Raw genomic sequence first — 23,395 nt, forward strand, 5'->3', positions numbered from 1 at the left:
GGAGAAGAATTCTCCACTGGGGACACAGTTCTAAACTGGCTGGGCACGCTGGTGTCCGTAAAAACCCAAGACCTGATTGCTCGTCACTTCTGGTGGCCCACGCTACCTAAAGATGTTCTGGACTTTGTCTCTTCTTGCACGGTGTGTGCCTTTAATAAAGTTTCTCACTCCAAGCCTGCCGGCCTGCTTCAACCTCTGCTTGTACCCAATGCCCCTTGGCAGCACATTGTAATGGACTTCGTCACAGACCTTCCTCTCTCAGCAGGATGCAACACCATCTGGGTGGTAGTGGACCGGTTCTCTAAAATGGCACATTTTATCCTGCTGACCGGCCTACCTTCTGCTCCCCGACTGGTGAGTCTCTTCATTCAACACATCTTTCGCTTGTATGGCTTGCCTCTTCACATTGTGTCCGACCGGGGGGTTCAGTTTACCTCTAAGTTCTGAAGAGCCCTCTGTAAACTCCTGGATGTGAGTTTGGACTTTTCCTCAGCCTATCACCCCCAGTCCAATGGGCAAGTTGAAAGGATCAACCAGATCATGGAGGCCACTTCATCTCTTCACAGCACGATAACTGGGTACAGCTTCTACCATGGGCCGAGTTTTCATACAACAACCACACAAGTGAGTCCACCACTTCCACTCCGTTTCACATTGTATACAGTCAACATCCTAGAGTCCCTCTTCCTGTGTCGACTTCATTTCAGGTACCCGCTGCTGACTCTGCATATGGGGACTTCCTGCAAAACTGGCAACAGACCCGGTCCTCTATTTTGCTGGCGGTAAATCGCATGAAGCGAAAGGCAGATACTAGGAGAAGAGAGCCGCCTCAGTATCTTCCGGGGACTAAAGTCTGGGAGAGGTCTTGGGAGCCAGAAGAGAACCTTAGCGCTCCTGCTCTTATTAAAAAATTCCTCTCTCGCTCTGGCCTCAAGAAGAGGGGGCGTAAGAGGGGGGATACTGTAGCGTCCATGGCCGCGGGCCGTCGGGTTTACTCACCTTCCGACGCCCGCGGTCATGGATCCGTGAGCGCTGGTCCCCGTCTCCTTCCTAGGAGACGCCAGCGCTCACTTTCGCTCCGTTCCGCTGTGTCCCGTAGGGTGGCCGGCCTTAAAATAGGAAGTCGTCATCATCATCAACTGCCACGATTTCCTGGTCTATAAGAAGGCCCCAGGCCTTCTAATCCTTGCCTGAGCGTTGTTAGTCTTTCCCAGTCTGTCTCGCAAATGGTCCCTTAGTGTTTCCCCGTTCCAGTTGTTACCCGTGCCCTGTTACCCGTTCCCGTGTTCCGTATTGTTCTTGTTCCTGTGCCTACCAGTGTTGGAATCGTGTCTACTGCACCTGCTGTCGTCTACCACGTCCAGTGTCTTCTGCCACGTCCAGTGTCTTCTGCTACATCGGATACTGCCCGCCACATCTGGCGCTACCTGTCGCACCGGCCTCCATCCGTGCTGAAGACACAGCCACCGTCTGGACTAGTTCAGGTACCCAAGCATTGCTATCTGCTATTGACTTTCGTATAGACTGTGACCTGGTCAGCTGCCTCCCCGCTACGGCGGAGCGGCCTAGTGGGTCCACATACCCTGTGTCCGTGACACCCTACATGACCTATTAGGGCTATTGTATGTATATTATAGGGCTATTATATGTCCTATATTCTGATATAAACATATTATGCCATACTCGTTACCCCCCTATGAGGAAAGCTGCTGGAAATAACCAATTCCGATCTGGCGGACTCTATTAGATTGTCAACTAGTCATTTTGAATGAGCAGAAAGTTGCTCTAGTTTTACAGAATGATGAAAAATGTGTAAGCTTCACTAAAATTCATCATTTTATTATTTGTGTATTAGTCATGTGATCTTGCTCACTAGCGTCTGCTATTGATATTGGATAAAAAAAAACAAAAACAAAATACATGCCCAATGCCCCATCAAAAGCCCAAAAATTACCCCGGACATAAAAAACATTCCGGTTTCTTCGATGATTGATGCCTGTGGCGTAAAGTAGCAGACGGTGAAAATGTGAATATATTGGATGATGTTTTTATGTGTTTACGGTTTACGGTGTTGGCGAGTCGTTAATTGACTTGAATGGGGTTGAGCTGCAGTTCCCTGAACAGCGGGTGACCAGGCGTGCTGCTGTGCAGGGACAAACAGTAAAGGGGATGCAGTGCTGGAGCAGCTATGTGACTTCCTTCATAGGATCGCTGGGGGGTCTCAGAGGTCCGACCCCCAACGATCAGGAAATGATCATTTCCTAGTAATAGCCAATCACCTTATGCAACACTGCTACTTGTATAATACCTGAGGCTTTACATTTACATTTCCCATAATTTCCTTGTTGCTGGATTTCATTTATTTACAAAGCACAAGAATAGCGAACGACTTACCAAGCGCCACCAGAGGCCACGGCCACATAAAAATCTCACCCAATTAATAAAGGTTTATTCTGAGGACCCAAGAGGTCAGACCCCCCACCAGAGGCGTAGCTAGGTTCTCCAGCAAAGATTCAGTTTGGCGCTCCCCCCCAACCTCTTTCCCGACATCTCTTTCCCCCTCGTCGTGTTTGTTTTCTCTACCAATCAATGACGTGTCATTTCTTTTCCACATTTCTTTTTATGTAACGCGAGCATAAAAACATTTGTACATTTTACAAGCAATATAGTTCTATACACAACACCAGAACCAAGCTCAGTACATATATACAGCCCCAGAACAAAGCTCAGTACATATATACAGCACCAGCACAAATACAGCTCAATTTAGTGCAACCCCTGCTGTACAGGTTTGTACGGCGTAAAACTACAGCTCCCAGCATGGTCCGAACAATGATAAGGATATGCTGGGAGTTGCTGTTTCACAAAAAATAAATCCTATCATAATCACACCACCCATCATCTTGCTGCAGATCATACAGTGGCTACTGTGCTGATTAGAGGCAGAATAAACATTTACATTAAGTGACTCACCGGTGACGTCTCAGATTCTAGTTATTTTTCTCCATCCGGTCCAGACCTCTATGATGGCTTCTCCCGGTCCATTTCTGCAGTTTGCCGCTCCAATGTCTTCAGCTTCTCACTTTACCAACATTTCTGCACCTATAAATAAATATAAAGTTATCATTATACCACACACTACGCCCCTAAATATAATAGCGCCATACACTTCACCTCTAATTATAACAGCACCATACACCGGGTCCCCCACACACACACACACACACACACACACACACACACACACACACACACACACACTGTGCCCCCTGTAGATAGTGTCTGCCATAGAGCCCCTGTAGATAGTGCCCCCCATATAGCCCACCCCTGTATATAGTGTCCCACACACACACTGTGCCCCCTGTAGATAGTGCCTGCCATAGAGCCCCTGTAGATAGTGCCCCCCATATAGCCCACCCCTGTATATAGTGTCCCACAAATAACTCCCCCTATAGTGCTCTACAGATAGCCCATCCCTGTATATAGCCCCCCTGTAGATATAGCCCACCCCTGTATATAGTGCTCCACATATAGTCCACCCCTGTATATAGCCCCCCCTGTAGATATAGCCTACCCCTGTATATAGTGCTCCATAGATCGCCCACCCCTGTATATAGCCCCCCTGTAGATAGAGCCCACCCCTGTATATAGTGCTCCACATATAGTCCACCCCTGTATATAGTGTTTCACAGACAGCCCACCCCTGTATATAGCCCCCTTGTACATATAGTCCACCCCTGTATATAGTGCTCCACTAGATAGTCCACCCCTGTATATAGTGCTCCACAGATAGCCCACCCCTGTATATACTATATACAGGGGTGGGCTATCTGTGGAGCACTATATACAGGGGTGGACTATATGTATAGGGGGGCTATATACAGGGGTGGGATTTCTGTGGCACACTATAGGGGGAGCTATTTGTGGGATACTATATACAGGGGTGGGCTATATGTGGAGCACTATATACAGGGGTGGGCTCTATCTACAGGGGGCTATATACAGGGGTGGGCGATCTATGGAGCACTATATACAGGGGTGGGCTATATCTACAGGGGGGCTATATATATATATAGTATATAGTGCTCCATAGATCGCCCACCCCTGTATATAGCCCCCTGTAGCTATATACACCCCAGTATATAGCCCCCCCCTGTAGATAGACAACCCCCGTAGATAAAGCCACCCGCGTGTAGATAAAGCCCCCCCCGTATATAAAGGCCCCCCCGTGTAGACAAAGTCCCCCCCCGTAGATAAAGTCCCCCTTGTAGATAAAGCCCCCCCCCCCCCCCCCGCAGATACAGCCACACACTTTTTTATTACAATTAAAAAATATATATATATTCAAACTCCCCTTAATCCCGTTCCCACGCCGGCCGGCAGCCATGGAGACCTGCTCTCTTCTGCGCAGGTCTCCTGGGGGTTGAACGAGGCGTCTATGAAAGGTGCTGATTGGCTGGGCAGGATGACTTTCCCTGTCACTCAGCGTCTTTCATCGATGGAAGCGTCACTGGTACAAAAGATACCAGTCGCTTCATTCGTGGAAAGGCGCTGAATGGCCGGGCACGGAACGTACCCGGTCATTCATTGCTTCTAATTGTACCTGTGTCCTATAGACACAGGTACAATTATAGTGCAGGAGGAGGTGGCGCTGGTGCCCCCCTCTAAGTTGCGCCCGGGGCAAATGCCCCGCCTGCCCCCCCCCTAGCTACGCCCCTGCCCCCACCGATCAGAAAGTGATGGCATGTCCTAGCGATATGCCATTACTTTATGAGAATAGCCCTGTAATTGCTACATGTATGTGCGCCTTTCACTATTTATTTTTATTTATTTTTTTAGGTGATGAGAAACATTCAAGCGGCTCCTGTCTGTCTTGAAATACTATTAATGTTAACTTTATTGCACGCGTTGCTAATACATAGGGATACCAAATATATATATATATATAAATATATATATTTTTGTTTTTATCCCTTTTTGATTTAATTATTATTTGTATTTTTCTTACTGTCCGCGCTGTATACTTACAATGCTTATTTTTATAATCTTATGTCTCATTTTTCCAATGGGTTTATTTTTCACATTTTCACAAAGTCTTTATATTTCACGTTTTTACGATTTACATTTTTAGAAGCATGTATAGTTTTGATTCTTTGTGGGAGAGGGCAGTGCTATGATTTTGTTGGTACGGTGGTGTTGTTTGTTTCTTTACTTTATTTTTTTTTTTTACTTTTAAGAGCCTGTTCACACAGAGTTTTTTGCAGGCTGAAAAGTCGAGATTTTAGACGCGTTTTTTTAAGGCGTTTTTTCCTATTTCTTCAAGAGACAAAGTGAAATTCCGCATGCATTTTTTGCCAAAAAACACGTCAATAATCGCTTAACCCCTTCCCGACATTTGACTTTTCCATACGCCATAGTCGGGTAGGGGAAGTATGGAACGGGCTCACGGAGTGAATCCGCTCCATACAATGCCGGTGTCGGCTCTATGTTACAGCTGACACTTCAGAGTAACGAGTTCATCGCAATGAAATCACGGGGTAGTAATGGTTGCTATGGCTGCTGGGGGCCTAATGAAGACCCCCAGGTCCACCATCTTTGTGCTCCTATTAAGCGCTGCCTCCGGCCTGACAGAATCACGATATACTGCAATACATTAGTATTGCAGTATATCGTGCAAGCGATCTAACGATCGCTGGTTGAAGTCCCCTAGGGGGACTAATAAAAAATGTAAAAATGAGTTAAATAATGTTTTTTTTTGTGTAAAAAAAAAAATAAAAGTTAAAAAAAAAATTTTTTTTCCCATTTTCCCCCTAGAGCATAGTAAAAAAACAAAATAAATAAACATAATTGGTATCGCCGCGTCCGTAAAAGTCTGAACTATTACAATATATCATAATTTAACCCGCACGGTGAACGCCGTAAATAAATAAATAAAATTGTAAACGCCAGAATCTCTATTTTTTGGTCACCTCATCTCCCACAAAAAAATGAAATAAAAAGTGATCAAAACGTCGCATTTACACCAAAATGGTATTAAAAACTACAGCTTATCCCGCAAAACAAAAGCCCTCATACCACTTAGGCGGGATTCACACGACCGGGTCGGGTCCGAGCCCGAGTGCCGGCCGGTAAAATCGGCCATTCTGCCCGGCCGGTTTGCATAAAGTTATGCATCCGTGCCGGGCCGGGCAGATCCGGACAGTGACATCAGCGGCAGCTCCTGAACGGGAATCCCCATGTGTTCGGGGATTCCGCTTCAGGAGTTTCCCCTGATGTCACTGCCCAGATATGGACAGAGACATCAAGCGCTCTGTCCAGGAGCGGAATCCCCGAACACACGGGGATTCCGCTCCTTCAAGGAGCTAAAGTGCGGCTAGCACATAGCAGAGCGGGGAGATACCTCCCTGCTCTGCTATAGTGGCGTCGCTACAGTAGTAGCAGCCGCAGCAGCTGCTGCTACTACTACTAGCGGCGCCATCAAAGGTGTCGCCGGGCCAGGGCGCTTTTAAAACAAACAGGAGAAGGGAGCCAGCGCAGCGCTCCCTTCCACCTGCTGTACACCCCGGCCCTGCCACACCGTGTACAGCGATGCCATTCGTCAGAATGGCATCAACTCCTCCTCCTCACATGCACTCTGCGCTGTGAGGAGGAGATAGAGCGCAAGAGCCGGAAAACCCGTCCGTCACTCGGGACACATCCCGGTGATGGCCGGGTATTACCCGGCCCCATAGACTTCTATGGGAGCCGGGCGGCCGGGTACCCGGGCGAAAATAGAGCATGTCCTATTTTTTGACGGGCGGTTTTCCCGGCCGTCAAAAAATCGGTCGTGTGAATAGCCCCATTAGGGGTCTATTATTTCTAATGCAGCCGGGTGCCGGCCGATTTATGAACGGCCGGCACCCGGCCGGGAAACCCTGCCGTGTGAATGAGGCCTTAATCGACGGAAAAATAAAAAAGTTATGGCTCTCGGAATTTGGCGACGCAGAATAAATTTTATTTTTTACACTCAGGTTTTTACTTGTAAAAGTAGTAAAATATAGAAAAAACTACATATATTTGGTATCGCCGTAATCGTATTGACCCGCAGAATAAAGTTAACCTGTTGTTTTAATTGCACAGTGAAATCCGTAAAAACGAAGCACAAAAACAATGGAGGAATCGCTGTTTTTTTCATTTTCTACCCCACAAATAATTTTTTTCCCATTTCCTAGTACATTATACAGCAAAATAAATGGTGCTACGAAAAACTACAACTCGTCCCGCAAAAGTCAAGCCCTCATAGGACTATATCGACGGAAAAATAAAAAAAAGTTATGGCTTTTGAAGGTGGGGAGGAAAAAACTAAAATCTGAAAAAGGGCTGCGGCGGGAAGGGGTTAAAAAATGTGTTTATTTACGTCTCCCATTGATTTCAATGGGGTTTTTGAGGCGGAAGATAGGGCATGTCGCTTCTTTTTCCCGCTAGAGTTTTTTTTTGCTTGCGGTAAAAAAAACACCTCCACCTCCCACTGAAATGAATGGGAGTCAATTTCGGACGTTTTTTGCGGCAAAAAAAACTCAGTGTGAACAGGACCTTATGGATTTTGTTTGTTTATTAAAAAATATATATGTGTTCGCCATGAGACCTTTGGGAACTATTTTTACTTCACATTTTGGTTTAACGTTATGTATTTAGGGACGGGCATACCATATTATAACCGTTAGGGCATGACCACACGTGGCGGATTTCCTCCGCAACTGTCCGCATCAATGCCGCACAGAATCTGCGTTGCAGATTCTGCTGCGGATCTGCACAAAATGTGCAGTAAATTGATGCGGACTGGCCGCTGCGGACTGCAGGAAAAGTGCTTCTCTTCTCCCTATTCAGTGCAGGATAGAGAGAAGGGACAGCACTTTCCCTTGTGAAAGTCAAAGAAATTCATACTTACCGCCCGTTGTCTTGGTGACGCGTCCCTCCTTCGGCATCCAGCCCGACCTCCCTGGATGACGCGGCAGTCCATGTGACCGCTGCAGCCTGTTATTAGCCTGTGATTGGCTGCAGCCGTCACTTAGACTGAAACGTCATCCTGGGAAGCCGGACTGGAGACAGAAGCAGGGAGTTCTCGGTAAGTATGAACTTCATTTTTTTTTACAGATACATGTATATTGGGATCGGTAGTCACTGTCCCGGGTGCAGAAACAGTTACTGCCAATCGCTTAACTCTTTCAGCACCCTGGACAGTGACTATTTACTGACGTCGCCTAGCAACGCTCCCGTCATTACGGGAGCCCCATTGACTTCCTCAGTCTGGCTGTAGACCTAGAAATACATAGGTCCAGCCAGAATGAAGAAATGTCAAGTTAAAAAGCAAGACGCATCCGCAGCACACATAACATGTGCATGACAGCTGCGGACTTCATTGCGGAAATTAGAATCTCCATTGAAGTCAATGGAGAAATTCCGCCATGAGTCCGCAACCAGTCCGCCACTGCTCCGCAACAGACAGAGCATGCTGCGGACACCAAATTCCGCTCCGCAGCCTATGCTCCGCAGCGGAATTTTACGCCTCGTCTAAACGAACACTGCTAAATTAAAGTGTAAGTCAATGGACAAACGGCTCCGCTGCGGATTAACGCTGCGGAGTGTCCGGAGCGGAATTTAAGTGAAATTCCGCCACGTGTGAACCCAGCCTTATAACTGAGGGGGCACCCAGTAGATATGGGGGCTTAATGTCATCTTAAAAGCAGCTTCCTAGTGCCTATAGAATTACATTTAGGGGACTGAGCTGATGAATCTCATGGCTCACAAATATTGATGAACTACTCGAGAGCAAGGGGTCCATATTCGGTTCTTGCACGGGACCCACTGCTGTCTGTGTCCGCCTGTTTATATTAATATGCCAGCCCCAGTGTCATGGTACATTGTAGAGCTGTTCTGGCCGGGAATCAGTCGTTTCTACCTATAAAGGGCATCTGGCGATCTGTGATTCGTCAGGCTGCATCTAATACAGTAATTATTATTACTACATTCTGTAATGTGTACCCTATGCCCATTGAACCCATATATTTATGGTGACCAAAGTTGGTAATGACCCTCCTTTGTCTTCTCTGTCAGATTTCAGGCTCTGACGGCGGGCTAGCTCATTTGCTACGCAGCCACAATATCGGCAGCGCCAATTAAAAACTGTAAAGAAGAGTCGTATGTGACCAAACCCAATGTTTATGGTCCGCAATACAATTGTTTAATACATTTCTTGGATACATTTGTTTTCACGAACTCTTAAATATATTTTTTTCAGATAAAAAACTACATGGGAGAAGATGTTCTAGGAAATAGAATTGACTGTCAGTGCAAATATAGCCTACTTTAAGGCTCGTGCTATATGGCGACATGGGTCAACATAGTCACATACAAGTCCCACCACAAAAAATGTGTGCGACTTGTCTGCAATTTGTCTTCCTGTCGCCTTGAAGTTGCGCAACTTTGTTAATGTATGATTTGGTTGCGTGTCGTACTGTATGAGATATCCAAAAAAACTGAAACATGTCGCAAATGAGTTGAAGTCGCACCCATTGAACTCCTATTATGGAAAAGTTACTTGTGATCTGCAACAAAAAAATCCCGCACTTATTGACTTTTGTGCCTGTCCTGTTATGGTCGCATCATGTTGGTATGTATTAATGTGACCACATTATCAAGAATTACGTGCGATCTTCGTGTCATACGACCAAAACAGGTGTGAATAATGCTGGAAATCTAGCATTAGTTTCTATGGATCAAATAAGTATCACTATTTCTGGTTCAAAAAGTTGGACTGGCCCAGTGGATACCAGACGGCCCTCCGGTTGACCCAGGCCCTATAACAATAATGAGCTCCACAGCTCCAGCAGAAGACAACCCCTTTTGGGGGTGACTTTGAAGACCACCACTTACCACTAGGGTCTATTTTTTATGGTGATTTACAAATAACCCAATAGACCTTATTGATGATACGTCCATTGTGTACAATGATAACAACAAAGTTTAGAATGCAATAATAAGTGTTCTGTATAGATGCAGAGTTGGCCCTCAGAATCATCTCCTCCTGTGGGCCCAAGAATGAAAACCTAAAAAATTCCAAAAACAATTTTCCAAAAATTATAAAACATTTACCGTAAATCCTCTTTGAGGCGATCACCCAAAATTACAGTGAAAAATGGTCCTCTAGAGGGGTGTTCCTATGAAAGATTAGGCCCATATGCAAAGTACAGTATATGATGGACCTGAAAATGTATCCCAGAAAAATCTGTTCTGCTGTAGATCACGACTGGCCTTCCCAAAGCGGTGGACTTCTTGGAGAGGTTTCACTGTATAAAATTTTTTTTAACATTTTTGGTGTATTTTATAAGCAATTTACAGAGCAGGAAAACTAGAGCGTTGTTTACACTTTTTATTAGAAATAAAACACATTCATTTGTGCTCTGAAAACTGTACAAAAAAAACTGACTAACAGATTGGAAAAAAAAAAACAAAAAACAAAAACAAAACAACAAGCAGAGGAGTCGGGCAAAGAAAAATAGAAATTAATAAAAAAAATAATAATAATAAAAAAAGGATTAAAACAAGAAAGAAAGAAACCTGAATCTTAACAGTTATTAAACAAACACAAGTAAGTTATTACATAACACGGCTAATGTGTGGGAACTTGATGATCGGGGGGGATTTGAGTGTTAAAAAAATGTAAACACAGTATAAAGATATTTATATGGTAAAATTCATTATGTGTAATTATAATAATTACAATATTATACAACACGGCACCGTAGGCCTTGTGCTTTCTCTTCGTATATATAATCTAAAATCTGACAATTACATCACAGTTTTAAGTAATCTTTTATTTACTATTTTGGATTTCTTTTAAATTGTTTAAACATTTATTGATTTAATATACAGTTAATGACAAGAGAAATGTCATTTCAAAGTAAAAAAACAAAAAAACAAAAATAACACTGGCGCCAAAAGAAAAAAAAAAATGCTTGCATATCAAGCAACTTGCTTTAAGATTCATTTATGCATCTTTTCCCGTTGACAAAACCCCCCGGGAGAAGTCATCGTGGTTTCAGATTCCACCTCTCTCCACTCGAAACTCCAAAAAGAGATCCATGGAATGAAGCGGCTTCCGAGAGTCGTCTTAAGAAGCCTCCGAGAGAAAACTTCTGGGTACATGTAGCGGTTCTGGATCCTTGAGTCGAATGGAAAGATTCTCGAAAAGGAGAAGAGCAAAGAAACAAGTGCTCTAAAGTTTGGGAACACTTTATTAGATCTTCATAGCTAATGTTTCTATGCAGTCTGTCAAGTCCCACAAGTCATTTTACAAAACTAGATATATTAACATTTCTCTTCATATACCAAAATGCCTGCTTGACTGAGCAGAAGATGAAGATTGGGTAATCAGAAGGGTTTTCTTTAACAGTCAAGGACTTCCATTCAATATATAATCTTCCCTTGCTCTATGTATAAAGCCTCACTCTGCTGGGGTTAATATCATTTGGTTCTATCTACTCAAACTAGTCAAGATTGACCCGGGATTTGCTTTGGCTACTACCCACTGCGCTGGGCCACCTCTGGCAGACATTGTTGGATTGAACCTAACCAACACTGAATGGAGATATCAAGCAAGGTATCAAATCACTGAAGAATTAGGCTTGATTCTAAAATAGCTGACCCCAGAGTTGTTATATAATACCTGCGAGTACTATATAATACTCAAGTGTCTATCGGCAGCTATTATGTTTATCTAAGGGTCATTTTTGAAGAATCACCAGTCAACCTCAACGATTCCTCGGTGTAATCTCCATGCGAAGGTCAAGTGACTCTTGTGTAAGTTGATTTCCATTCGCTTAAAATTGACCTCTCACCTACGACACCTTGTCTGCCATACCTGGGAGAGAGCTCGTTGCGCCTACCTCTAAGAGTCTAACGGAATTTCCCTTCTGAGAACAATGCAAAAAAGTACTTTAACAAGGTTTCAAAAGAAACCAAACATCTCTCCGTTTTATATGGAATCATATTCTTTAAAAATAAAAAGAAGTCTTTTTCGTAAGCTTCAGACCTCAGTCTGAAGGTCAATTATGTCTTGTCCAACAAGTGGTATCGTTGCACCCGTTTTCTCCCATTCCACAGTCTTTAGTTCTAAGGGAGAAGGGGACACGGGCTCCATGTCCTTTTTAACCCAAGATGGTGGCGACTGAATCTTCCTCATTCCTTCCCAAGACCTCTTGCTAGGCGTCTGTTGTTTATCTATCTGTGAAACGTTGGGAGAAACAAATTAAAATATGTACGGTAGATCAATGAATAAAAGCAACACATCGGCCGCCCATTATTAAAAAAAAATTCCACATTTGTCAAGCGACCAAAAAATGTTGACATGGTTTATTATAGTTTATTATGTGGAACAGAAGGAAATCACGCAAATTTTTCACAAGCCGGTGTGCATTTAATTTCCTAACTGTGCCACATTTTTTACGAGGTGTGCTCCTTTAATAAATTTGGCCTAAATCACCTAAACCGACTCCTTTATGCATTTTTCACATCTGCGTAGGAGGCTCCATCACAGAGTCTGACAAGAAGAGTCTGCATGCATCGCAATTTTTCCCATCAAAATGACGGACACCTCAGCGATACCCAACAGACCCTACTGTATGTCAATAGGGTCCGTCAAGCGCTAGTGAAATACGCTGTGCGACAGACCTGGCACTGCCTCAGGGTTTCCATTGTAAATGGAAGCTACAACGCAGACGTGAGCCTAGCTTAAGCTACGGTAAAAAACGCCATCATTGGAAAATGTGGGTCAATGCCTCGTCCCTGGATATTATGTCCCACAAGACTTAAGGTCCTTTTACATGGGCCAATTATTGGGCAAACAAGGGTTCACAGGACACTCGTTCCCAATCATTGTCCTGTGTAAAGAGGGCAACGATCAGCCGATGAACGAGCAAACGCTGGTTCATCTGCTCATTGTATCCTTTATGCTGCCGAAAATATTATCGCTGTCGGCAGCACATCCTTCTGTGTAAACAACATACTGCTGACATGATAGAAATGTATGGGGATGAGCGATAGGAGCAACGAGGGATCTGCCGCCCCATACAGAGCTCCGAGTGCCGATCAACCAGCTGTCTCGTCGATCGGTGCTCATTTACACGGCCCACGTCGGGCCATATAAGAGGACCCTTAGTTCCATGAAGTTAAAAGCTGTCTCTTTCACACTACACAAGGTTGGTAGCGATAAGGTTATTTGAAGGTCACTTCTTCCTTTGGGAAAAGATCTGAGGAACTCACCATAGATCATATTTTAGATATAAAATCTGGGTGCGCATTACTTGACTTATGGTGGATGACTTCCCATATGTAGTAAAGCTAAAATCTAGAAGATAAAGATAAAATGTATTCACTATGGCCAAGACTATAACCAACCTTGTAATTTACTTCTCTACACTTTGTGACTTGGACCTTATGCAGACATTTATTATATTTTCCAATTTTTTCAGTTGTCCTCTTTCTCTAATAGGAATGCTAAAAGGCTTCAAAATAAATATATACGCTAATTCTTTTTGTTTTGCCCGGCATGCGGATGGACATATTGGACAACGTCCTTCCATTCAGCCACCTGAGCCAAGAGCCTGGATCACTCCATTTCCGCATGGTGGCTTTGGAGGATAATCAAACAAACAAGCTTTTAGCTTGTTATCCTCTGACTGTGTGGTCTGGCGTACAATTATGGAAACAGCTGCGGCCAAATATTTTGACTTCAGCTCTGATTCCCGGGATGTAGAACAAGGGAAACCAAGGGAGTCATGAAATGGATGTCTTGTGAAGGTCTCACCAAAAAGAGCACTTTCTACAGACATGGACTAATCCTAGTTAACTATTCAATGGGTCATTAGCCGCTAAGAGTCTTTCCTAAATTATGTTGGGACTTTTCAGATATTTCTTGAGATGTTGACTCATCCAATGGAAATTCCACCCAATGTTTAAATAATGTATAGATCAATGGATTTTTCATGGTACCGCAATTCTAGATGGTCATGGTTTTAAAATTCGACCCCAAAATTGAAGACCACAACAAGTCTTTTATTCTTGTATTGGTTCTCCCTGACCTCTAGTGAGGACAATTAACAACAGCTCATTCATGAGTCAGAGATATGGCTGTCATGGTTGAATGTCCCCTTAGACCCTGTGCATGTGACATTCAGGAGATCCACTGTCCCGTAGGTCTCTTTTTACCAGAAAGATGATAGGATCTCGGCACAATGGAGAGCGGAAAGACTCTGATCCTCCATTTCAGATAAAAGACGTACGGGAGGATAGATCTCCCGGACGTGATGTTCAATAGGCCTTACCCTATCCCTTGGGTGCTTCCCACCTCCTGGTCACAGAAATTTACTAGAGTGTAAGGAATTTCATATCATACCTTACTCTCTGCTGTTGGTGACTCCTTTTCTTTCTCTGAATGTTGCAGCTTTCGGTTTAAGTCTTGAAACATATCCTGGTGGCGTTTTCTGGTGTGCATAATTTTCTGAAAAGAACAATAAAACAAAACATCGGACTCAAGGTTCATCCCACAGCAGAGACAACCAACTTTTATTAAAGGTCTAGAGCAGGGATCTCATCCTTATTACAAAGGGGAACATCTGAAAAATGTTTTTACTTTTGGAGAACTCCTCCCATTCCTACCTCCATGAAGCTCGGTGTAGGGACGGATAGAACAGTCTAGTTTTTATATTTTGGCTGAGATTTGTATCCATGACAATCATCTATGAGTAGGAGTTTGCCAACCCTGGTGGAAAAGGGACAACTCCTGCCCCTGCTGTCTTCTGGGGAGTCCTTGTGTAGGTTCCAGGGAACCATGGTTGGGAATCAAAACTCTAGAGCCATATTGGATATTTAGGGAAAGAAAAAACTCGAAATCAACTCACTGGTAAATTTATTAAAACCGTGTTCTAACCCTGAATTTAATAACCGTGGTTCTTAGCCTGGTGTCAAGTGGCAGTCACATGCTTCTGACATTGTTCCTCAGATGCAGTAGTACTATGGCTCATATCATCGTTGCCCATAGTACTTGCCACAGCTAAAGGTGGAGAAGCCATTTGCAGGGAGGTATGGGGCTACATGTGGCCCCCCGAGCCCAAAAAAAATAATCAGAGAATCGATTTAGAGGGTATTCACTTCACGCCATATTGGATGTCCTTTGTTCACCCAACTCCAGGATCAAGTTCTACCAACACGTTAGTTCCTGCTCATATCTCCTTTCCATGATTCTATGCCTTGTGATTATTAACCCTTTAGCCTATTTTGGGCCGTAATTACATAGAGAAAATTTGTTTGTTTTTGGATTGTCACATTTCAAAAGCCATATAATATTTCGGTAGACCTAGTCATGTGAGGGCTTGTTTTTTTGCAGGACTTATATTTTTCATTGGAATGATTTTGGGGTACATGTACTTTATTAACTTTTATTAACTTGTTTTTAAATATTTTTTTTTTATTCCGCCATTCTTGTTTGCATCCTGAATTTACACCTTTTACCTTGTGGTATAAATAACATAATAACTTTATTCTTCAGGTTGTTACGATTACAGCGCTACAAATGTATATAGTTTTTTTATGTTTTACTACATTTGCACACTAAAAACACTTTTTTAAAATTTTTATATAGTATTTGTTTTTGTGCCGCCGTATTCTAAGAGCCATAACTTTTATTTTTCCCGCCGACGTAGCTGTATGAGGGCTTATACTTTGCGGGATGACTTGTAGTTTTTATTAGTACTATTATGGGGTACAGACGACTTCAGCAATACTGGCTTTGTTTTTTATTTTATTTTTTACAGCGTTCACCATGTGGGCGAAATAATTTGGATTGATATAGACGCGGCGATACAAATTCTGTGTAGCTTTTTTTATTTAACATTTTTTCATAATAAAACATTTTGTAGGAGAAAATGTGGGTTTTGAATTTTATTTCATTTGGGATTTTTCACTTATTTATTATTAACTTTATTAATCAATTTTTAACTTTTTTTTTTTAGTTCCACTTTGGGACATCACTATGAAGGACTTTGATTGCTTTTATAATAACCTGCAATACTACTGTAACATGCCTGTCAGTGTATTATGCCTTTGGCGGAGTCTAATAGACATACACTAATGTCAGACCTTAGGGCCTTCATTAGGCGCATGGCTGCCATGGAAACATCGGTACACAGTGTTCGCATCGCTGGGGTGCCGATGATGTGACAGAGGGAGCCCCCTTAGATACCACTGTCAATACTGACCGCAAAATCGAAGGGGTTAAACAGCTAGGATCAGAGGTAACTCCAATCTTGGCCATTAGAGCAGGAATCCAGCTGTCTTTAGACAGCCCGACACCCGCTCAACCTGGCATGGGACACTCGTGCCAGGCTTACAACACAGCACCGTGAAAAGGTGGCGCTGTGGCATTAGTTTCCTTAATGACCGCCATGAAAAGAAATATGGGCGGTCATTACGGGGTGAAATGGAAAGGATCAGTTTTGACAGTCATCATTTACCTTTAGGCTGATTTCATACGTGGCGGATACGCTGCGTATAAGCATGCAGCGTATCCGCCCTGTGCGTTATAGGGCATTCCGGGCAAAAAAAATGCACTAAACTGTGGAGCAGTTTTTCGCCCAGAATGTCCGCTGCGAAAATCTGCAGCACTTAGTTTGCTAGCAGGCCGGCCTCCTGGGATGAAGACTGCTTGAGCCAATCACAGGTCACATGGGATGAAGCGTGATCCCAGGAGGCCGGCCCTGTGACGTCATCCAGGCCGGCCTCCTGGGATGATGTTTCATCCCATGTGACCGTCTCTACAGCCTGTGATTGGCTGTGGCGGGTTGTATTCCTATGTATGTATCGCTTATAAATTGATGCGTTGTAAATGAATAACTTGCAGTACCATTCTTCACCACTGCCATAGCAAACTATTTTCCATAGACAGCAAATCAACAGCGCCCCCCAGGTCTAACCTAGACAATTATCTTTTGGGTTCACAAAACAGGTTTGGACCATGGAAATGCGGATGCCTGTCCTCATAATATCATTAAAGAAACATAGTAAATGAGAATTTCTAGATTTATGTTTGAAAATTAATAAAACTGGGAAAAGAAGATAATCGTACCTCAAAGTCTAATTCTGCATATCGGGATTTTCTCCTCTGTGAATGAAAAGGAAAGAGAAATCATGAGGACGAACACATTAATTGCTTTGAGATGATCAACCGTACAATAATAGAACGCAATGATTGCAATATGAAAATATTTGTTCAGTCAATATCCATTTTGTCGGCGTAATTGATTATATTTACTGTACAGAAGAGCTAACCTATATGAATTAGGCCCTGTTCACACTGGCATTATGGCTTCCATTTATAACTGAGTCCAGGCTTCCATAGGGGTTCCGTCAAGGATTCCATCATTTTGACAGCAAGAATAGTGCCGCATGCTGTGCTACTCTTTGGGTGAAACGAGCCGGAAACGCTGACGGAGGCTCCGAACAAAGTTACAGGCTAAAAGCCTGAGGCGGCAATAATGAGAGATTCTGATGACACGTCCCCGTCTCATTTCTGTCAAATACAGAGTTGTGATCAAGACCTTCTAGGACTCCCAATTTTTTTTTTCTAACAGGGCAAAAATGGCTCAGATGTAAAACTGTATTTAGATTTTAGTAATTTTGCTCCACAATATAAGATCTGCACTAAGTTTACAATCAACCATGTGTCGCATTTAAGAAGATAGCACATGAGATGAATGACGCTTTCCAAGAACGTGCCCCACTATATCAACCAGCGCGGACACGTCAAATGTCTATGACATCAATTATAGAGATACGGCTCATTGCAGGTAATGTGGGAGACTTGGTGGTTGGAGAATTTGTGAAGCCGCTCGTCCTTATTGTTCTGTGAAGCTCATTTATGGCTAAAATTAGTAATAAAAGTAAAATAGTGGATATTAGGCCGACAAGGTTTTTGTGATAACTGGGAATATTATACAGCTGTTATGTGGTATACATTAGGGCATAACTTCTGGCAGAAACGTTTAAAAAGTGCCTCTAAAGGTATTTCCCGTACATCTGCCCCTGAATTCCTGTGTAAAAAAAATAATTATTTATTAATTTATTTATTGCATACAGCTGTATTTAAAAGCATATTCAATATACAGTACTCACACTCAAAATAGTCTACTTGTTTATAACTTCATTACTACTATAATACTGCTACTATATACAAGAATATAACTACTATAATACTGCTACTATATACAAGAATATAACTACTATAATACTGCTACTATATACAAGAATATAACTACTATAATACTGCTACTATATACAAGAATATAACTACTATAATACTGCTACTATATACAAGAATATAACTACTATAATACTGCTCCCTATATACAAGAATATAACTACTATAATACTGCTACTATATACAAGAATATAACTACTATAATACTGCTACTATATACAAGAATATAACTACTATAATACTGCTCCCTATATACAAGAATATAACTACTATAATACTGCTCCCTATATACAAGAATATAACTACTATAATACTGCTCCTATATACAAGAATATAACTACTATAATACTGCTCCTATATACAAGAATATATCTACTATAATACTGCTCCTATATACAAGAATATAACTACTATAATACTGCCCCCTATATACAAGAATATATCTACTATAATACTGCTCCTATATACAAGAATATATCTACTATAATACTGCTCCTATATACAAGAATATAACTACTATAATACTGCTCCCTATATACAAGAATATAACTACTATAATACTGCTCCTATATACAAGAATATAACTACTATAATACTGCTCTGTGCCTTGAATAGCAAGTGGTTTGTATATTAAGTGGAGTTCCAAAAACCGGAGTTCAAAAGAGGAGTTAAAGCCCAAGTAAGTGCTCTTCTACTTCTTTATCTTTTTGGTTAACACCTGTTCGCTGTTTTTTTGTAACTGGGATAATGGACAGCAAGATTGGAGGTTTTCTTCAGTGCACAGTTTGCCATATGTATGCACGACTGGAGCCGGAGTTCCAGGGTGAATATCTCTGTGGCAGATGTGAGCATGTTGTTCACCTGGAAGCTCGTATTAGAGATCTGGAGGAGCAGAATGCAACACTGAGGAGGATAGACAATTTTGAACGGAGCTTGCTGCTCACAGAGCATGCAGTTAGTGGGTTACAACTGGAGGGTGAAGACATGGGTGAGCAGGATCAGGTAAGTAGCTGGGTTAATGTAGTTAGGGGCAGTAGAAAGGGGTCAAAGACAAGGAAGGCCGATCCGGTTTCTGACATTCCAGGCAAAATTGCCAAGTTGGGTGATGATGCGAGGGTGTCAGTCTCAGAAATGGCAGCCCTAGTGGATACTGATCTCCCTAACAGCCGGGAGAACAGCCCAGCTAGTAGTCGGCGGGATGGTAATGCAGGTAAGCCAAGACAATTGATAGTCGTAGGGGATTCTATAATCAGGAAGACGGATAGAATTATTTGTCGCCAAGACCACCTCAACCGAATGGTTTGCTGTCTCCCTGGTGCCAGGGTTCGGCATGTGGTGGAACGGGTGGACAAATTGCTGGGAGGGGCTGGTGATGATCCAGCTGTCGTGGTCCATGTCGGTACCAACGACAGAATAAATGGTAGGTGGAGGAGCCTTAAGAATAATTTTAAAGAACTAGGCTACAAGCTGAAGGGAAGGACCTCCAAGGTTGTATTCTCAGGAATACTGCCTGTGCCATGCGCATCACAGGAAAGACAGCGGGAGCTTAGGGAGTTAAATGCATGGCTGAAGTCTTGGTGTAGAGGAGAAGGATTTGGGTTCCTAGAGCACTGGGCTGACTTTTCATTGGGGTACAAACTGTATTCTGCAGATGATTTGCACCTAAATGGAAGGGGGTCCGCTGTGCTGGGGGAGAGAATTCTAGCTGGGGTGGCGGAGTATTTAAACTAGGGCTGAGGAGGGAGGTCAATGTAGAAAAAAAAGGGGTAGCCAGGTTAGAGAGGGGTCAGACTATATTGGTGGGGGGAGAAACAGAATGTGGGGAGAGGACTAGACAACAGGATAAGGAGATCCTTTCGTTACAAAACATCAGTGTAAATAAAAAGGACCGATTAATGTCAAATCACATTTCTGATAATAAAAGTGAAAAACTGACAGGCAAGTTAAAGTGTATGTTCACAAATGCCAGAAGTCTAGCAAGTAAAATGGGGGAGCTGGAGGCCTTGATACTGGAAGAAAATATAGATATAGTTGGTGTTGCTGAAACATGGCTGGACTCTTCACATGACTGGGCTGTAAATCTACAGGGTTTTACACTTTTTCGTAAAGACAGGACAAATAGGAAAGGTGGTGGTGTATGTCTGTATGTGAGAAGTGATATGAAGGCGAGTGTGAAAGAGACAATAGTGGGTGAAGACTGTGAGGAGGTTGAAACCTTGTGGGTGGAACTAGAAAGGGAGGTAAACACTGAAAAAATTACTTTTGGTGTAATCTATAGACCCCCCAATATAACTGAGGAGATGGAAGGTCAGATATATAAACAGATGGAGCGGGCTGCACAGGCGGGTACTGTAGTGATAATGGGAGATTTTAATTTCCGGGATATTAATTGGTGTCATGGTTCGGCTTCAACTGCAAAGGGGAGACATTTCCTCAACCTGTTGCAGGAAAATTTTATGGGCCAGTTTGTGGAAGACCCGACTAGAGGTGAAGCTCTGTTGGATCTGGTCATTTCTAATAATGCAGATCTTGTTGGGAATGTCAATGTTCGTGAAAACCTCGGTAACAGTGATCACAATATAGTTACATTTTACCTATACTGTAAAAAACAAACGCAGGCTGGGAGGGCAAAAACATTTAATTTTAAGAAAGCCAATTTCCCCAGGATGAGGGCTGCAATTCAGGATATGGACTGGGAAGAACTAATGTCAAATAATGGAACAAATGATAAATGGGAGATTTTCAAATCTACTTTGAGTTATTATAGTGCAAAATTTATTCCTACAGGTAATAAGTATAAACGACTCAAATTAAACCCCACATGGCTTACACCTTCTGTGAAAGGGGCAATACATGACAAAAAAAGGGCATTTAAAAAATACAAATCTGAGGGTACATCTGCAGCCTTTGTAAAATATAAAGAGCTTAATAAAATCTGTAAAAATGTAATAAAATTAGCAAAAATACAAAATGAAAGGCAGGTGGCCAAGGATAGTAAAACAAATCCTAAAAAATTCTTGAAGCATATAAATGCAAAAAAGCCAAGGTCTGAACATGTAGGACCCCTAGATAATGGTAATGGGGAGTTGATCACAGGGGATCAAGAGAAGGCAGAGTTACTAAATGGGTTCTTTAGCTCTGTATATACAACAGAAGAAAGAGCAGCTGATGTAGCCGGTGCCAGTGCTGTTAATATATCGGCTGATATACTGAATTGGATGAATGTAGAGATGGTCCAAGCTAAATTAAATAAAATAAATGTGCACAAGGCTCCGGGACCAGATGGGTTACACCCTAGAGTTCTTAAAGAGCTTAGTTCAGTTATTTCTGTCCCCCTTTTCATAATATTCAGAGAATCTCTAGTGACTGGTATAGTGCCAAGGGACTGGCGCAGGGCAAATGTGGTGCCTATTTTCAAAAAGGGCTCTAGGTCTTCCCCGGGTAATTATAGACCAGTAAGCTTAACATCCATCGTGGGGAAAATGTTTGAGGGGCTATTGAGGGACTATATACAGGATTATGTGACAATAAATAGCATTATAAGTGACAGCCAGCACGGTTTTACTAAGGACAGAAGTTGTCAAACTAACCTAATCTGTTTTTATGAAGAGGTAAGCAGAAGTCTAGACAGAGGGGCCGCTGTGGATTTAGTGTTTTTGGACTTTGCAAAGGCATTTGACACTGTCCCCCATAGACGCCTAATGGGTAAATTACGGACTATAGGTTTAGAAAATATAGTTTGTAATTGGATTGAGAATTGGCTCAAGGACCGTATCCAGAGAGTTGTGGTCAATGATTCCTTCTCTGAATGGTCACCGGTTATAAGTGGTGTACCCCAGGGTTCAGTGCTGGGACCACTATTATTCAACTTATTTATTAATGATATAGAGGATGGGATTAATAGCACTATTTCTATTTTTGCAGATGACACCAAGCTATGTAATATAGTTCAGACTATGGAAGATGTTCATGAATTACAGGCAGATTTAAACAAACTAAGTGTTTGGGCGTCCACTTGGCAGATGAAGTTTAATGTAGATAAATGTAAAGTTATGCATCTGGGTACCAACAACCTGCATGCATCATATGTCCTAGGGGGAGCTACACTGGCGGATTCACTTGTTGAGAAGGATCTGGGTGTTCTTGTAAATCATAAACTCAATAACAGCATGCAGTGTCAATCAGCTGCTTCAAAGGCCAGCAAGATATTGTCGTGTATTAAAAGAGGCATGGACTCGCGGGACAGAGATGTAATATTGCCACTTTACAAAGCATTAGTGAGGCCCCATCTAGAATATGCAGTTCAGTTCTGGGCTCCAGTTCATAGAAAGGATGCCCTGGAGTTGGAAAAAATACAAAGAAGAGCAACGAAGCTAATAAGGGCATGGAGAATTTAAGTTATGAGGAAAGATTGAAAGAATTAAACCTATTTAGCCTTGAAAAAAGACGACTAAGGGGGGACATGATTAACTTATATAAATATATTAATGGCACATACAAAAAATATGGTGATATCCTGTTCCTTGTAAAACCCCCTCAAAAAACAAGGGGGCACTCCCTCCGTCTGGAGAAAAAAAGGTTCAAGCTGCAGAGGCGACAAGGCTTCTTTACTGTGAGAACTGTGAATCTATGGAATAGTCACCGCAGGAGCTGGTCACAGCAGGGACAGTAGATGGCTTTAAAAAAGGGTTAGATAATTTCCTAGAACAAAAAAATATTAGCTCCTATGTGTAGAAATTTTTCCTTCCCTTTTCCCTTCCCTTGGTTGGACTTGATGGACATGTGTCTTTTTTCAGCCGTACTAACTATGTAACTATGTAACTATGTAACTGCCCCCTATATACAAGAATATAACTACTATAATACTGCCCCCTATATACAAGAATATAACTACTATAATACTGCTCCTATATACAAGAATATAACTACTATAATACTGCCCCCTATATACAAGAATATAACTACTATAATACTGCCCCCTATATACAAGAATATAACCACTATAATACTGCCTCCTATATACAAGAAAATAACTACTATAATACTGCCCCCTATATACAAGAATATAACTACTATAATACTGCCCCCTATATACAAGAATATAAC

At 42.4% G+C, this 23,395-nt stretch overlaps 1 protein-coding gene across 1 annotated transcript in view; it reads right to left on the reverse strand.

The window, feature by feature from the left end:
* Positions 1-11,255: 11,255 nt before the first annotated feature.
* Positions 11,256-23,395, reverse strand: part of ADGRB1 (adhesion G protein-coupled receptor B1) — a 615,330-nt gene continuing 603,190 nt past the window's right edge. The window contains exons 20-23 of the mRNA XM_075827930.1: positions 18,107-18,122; positions 17,159-17,194; positions 14,432-14,536; positions 11,256-12,262 (exon numbers count right to left, since the gene is read on the reverse strand). Coding sequence (XP_075684045.1) covers positions 12,065-12,262; positions 14,432-14,536; positions 17,159-17,194; positions 18,107-18,122 — 355 coding nt within the window. The 3' untranslated portion in view covers positions 11,256-12,064. The remainder of the gene's footprint in view (positions 12,263-14,431; positions 14,537-17,158; positions 17,195-18,106; positions 18,123-23,395) is intronic.

The sequence above is a fragment of the Rhinoderma darwinii genome, chromosome 5 (genome assembly GCF_050947455.1).
Source record: "Rhinoderma darwinii isolate aRhiDar2 chromosome 5, aRhiDar2.hap1, whole genome shotgun sequence".
In the NCBI taxonomy this organism is placed as follows: Eukaryota; Metazoa; Chordata; class Amphibia; order Anura; family Rhinodermatidae; genus Rhinoderma; species Rhinoderma darwinii.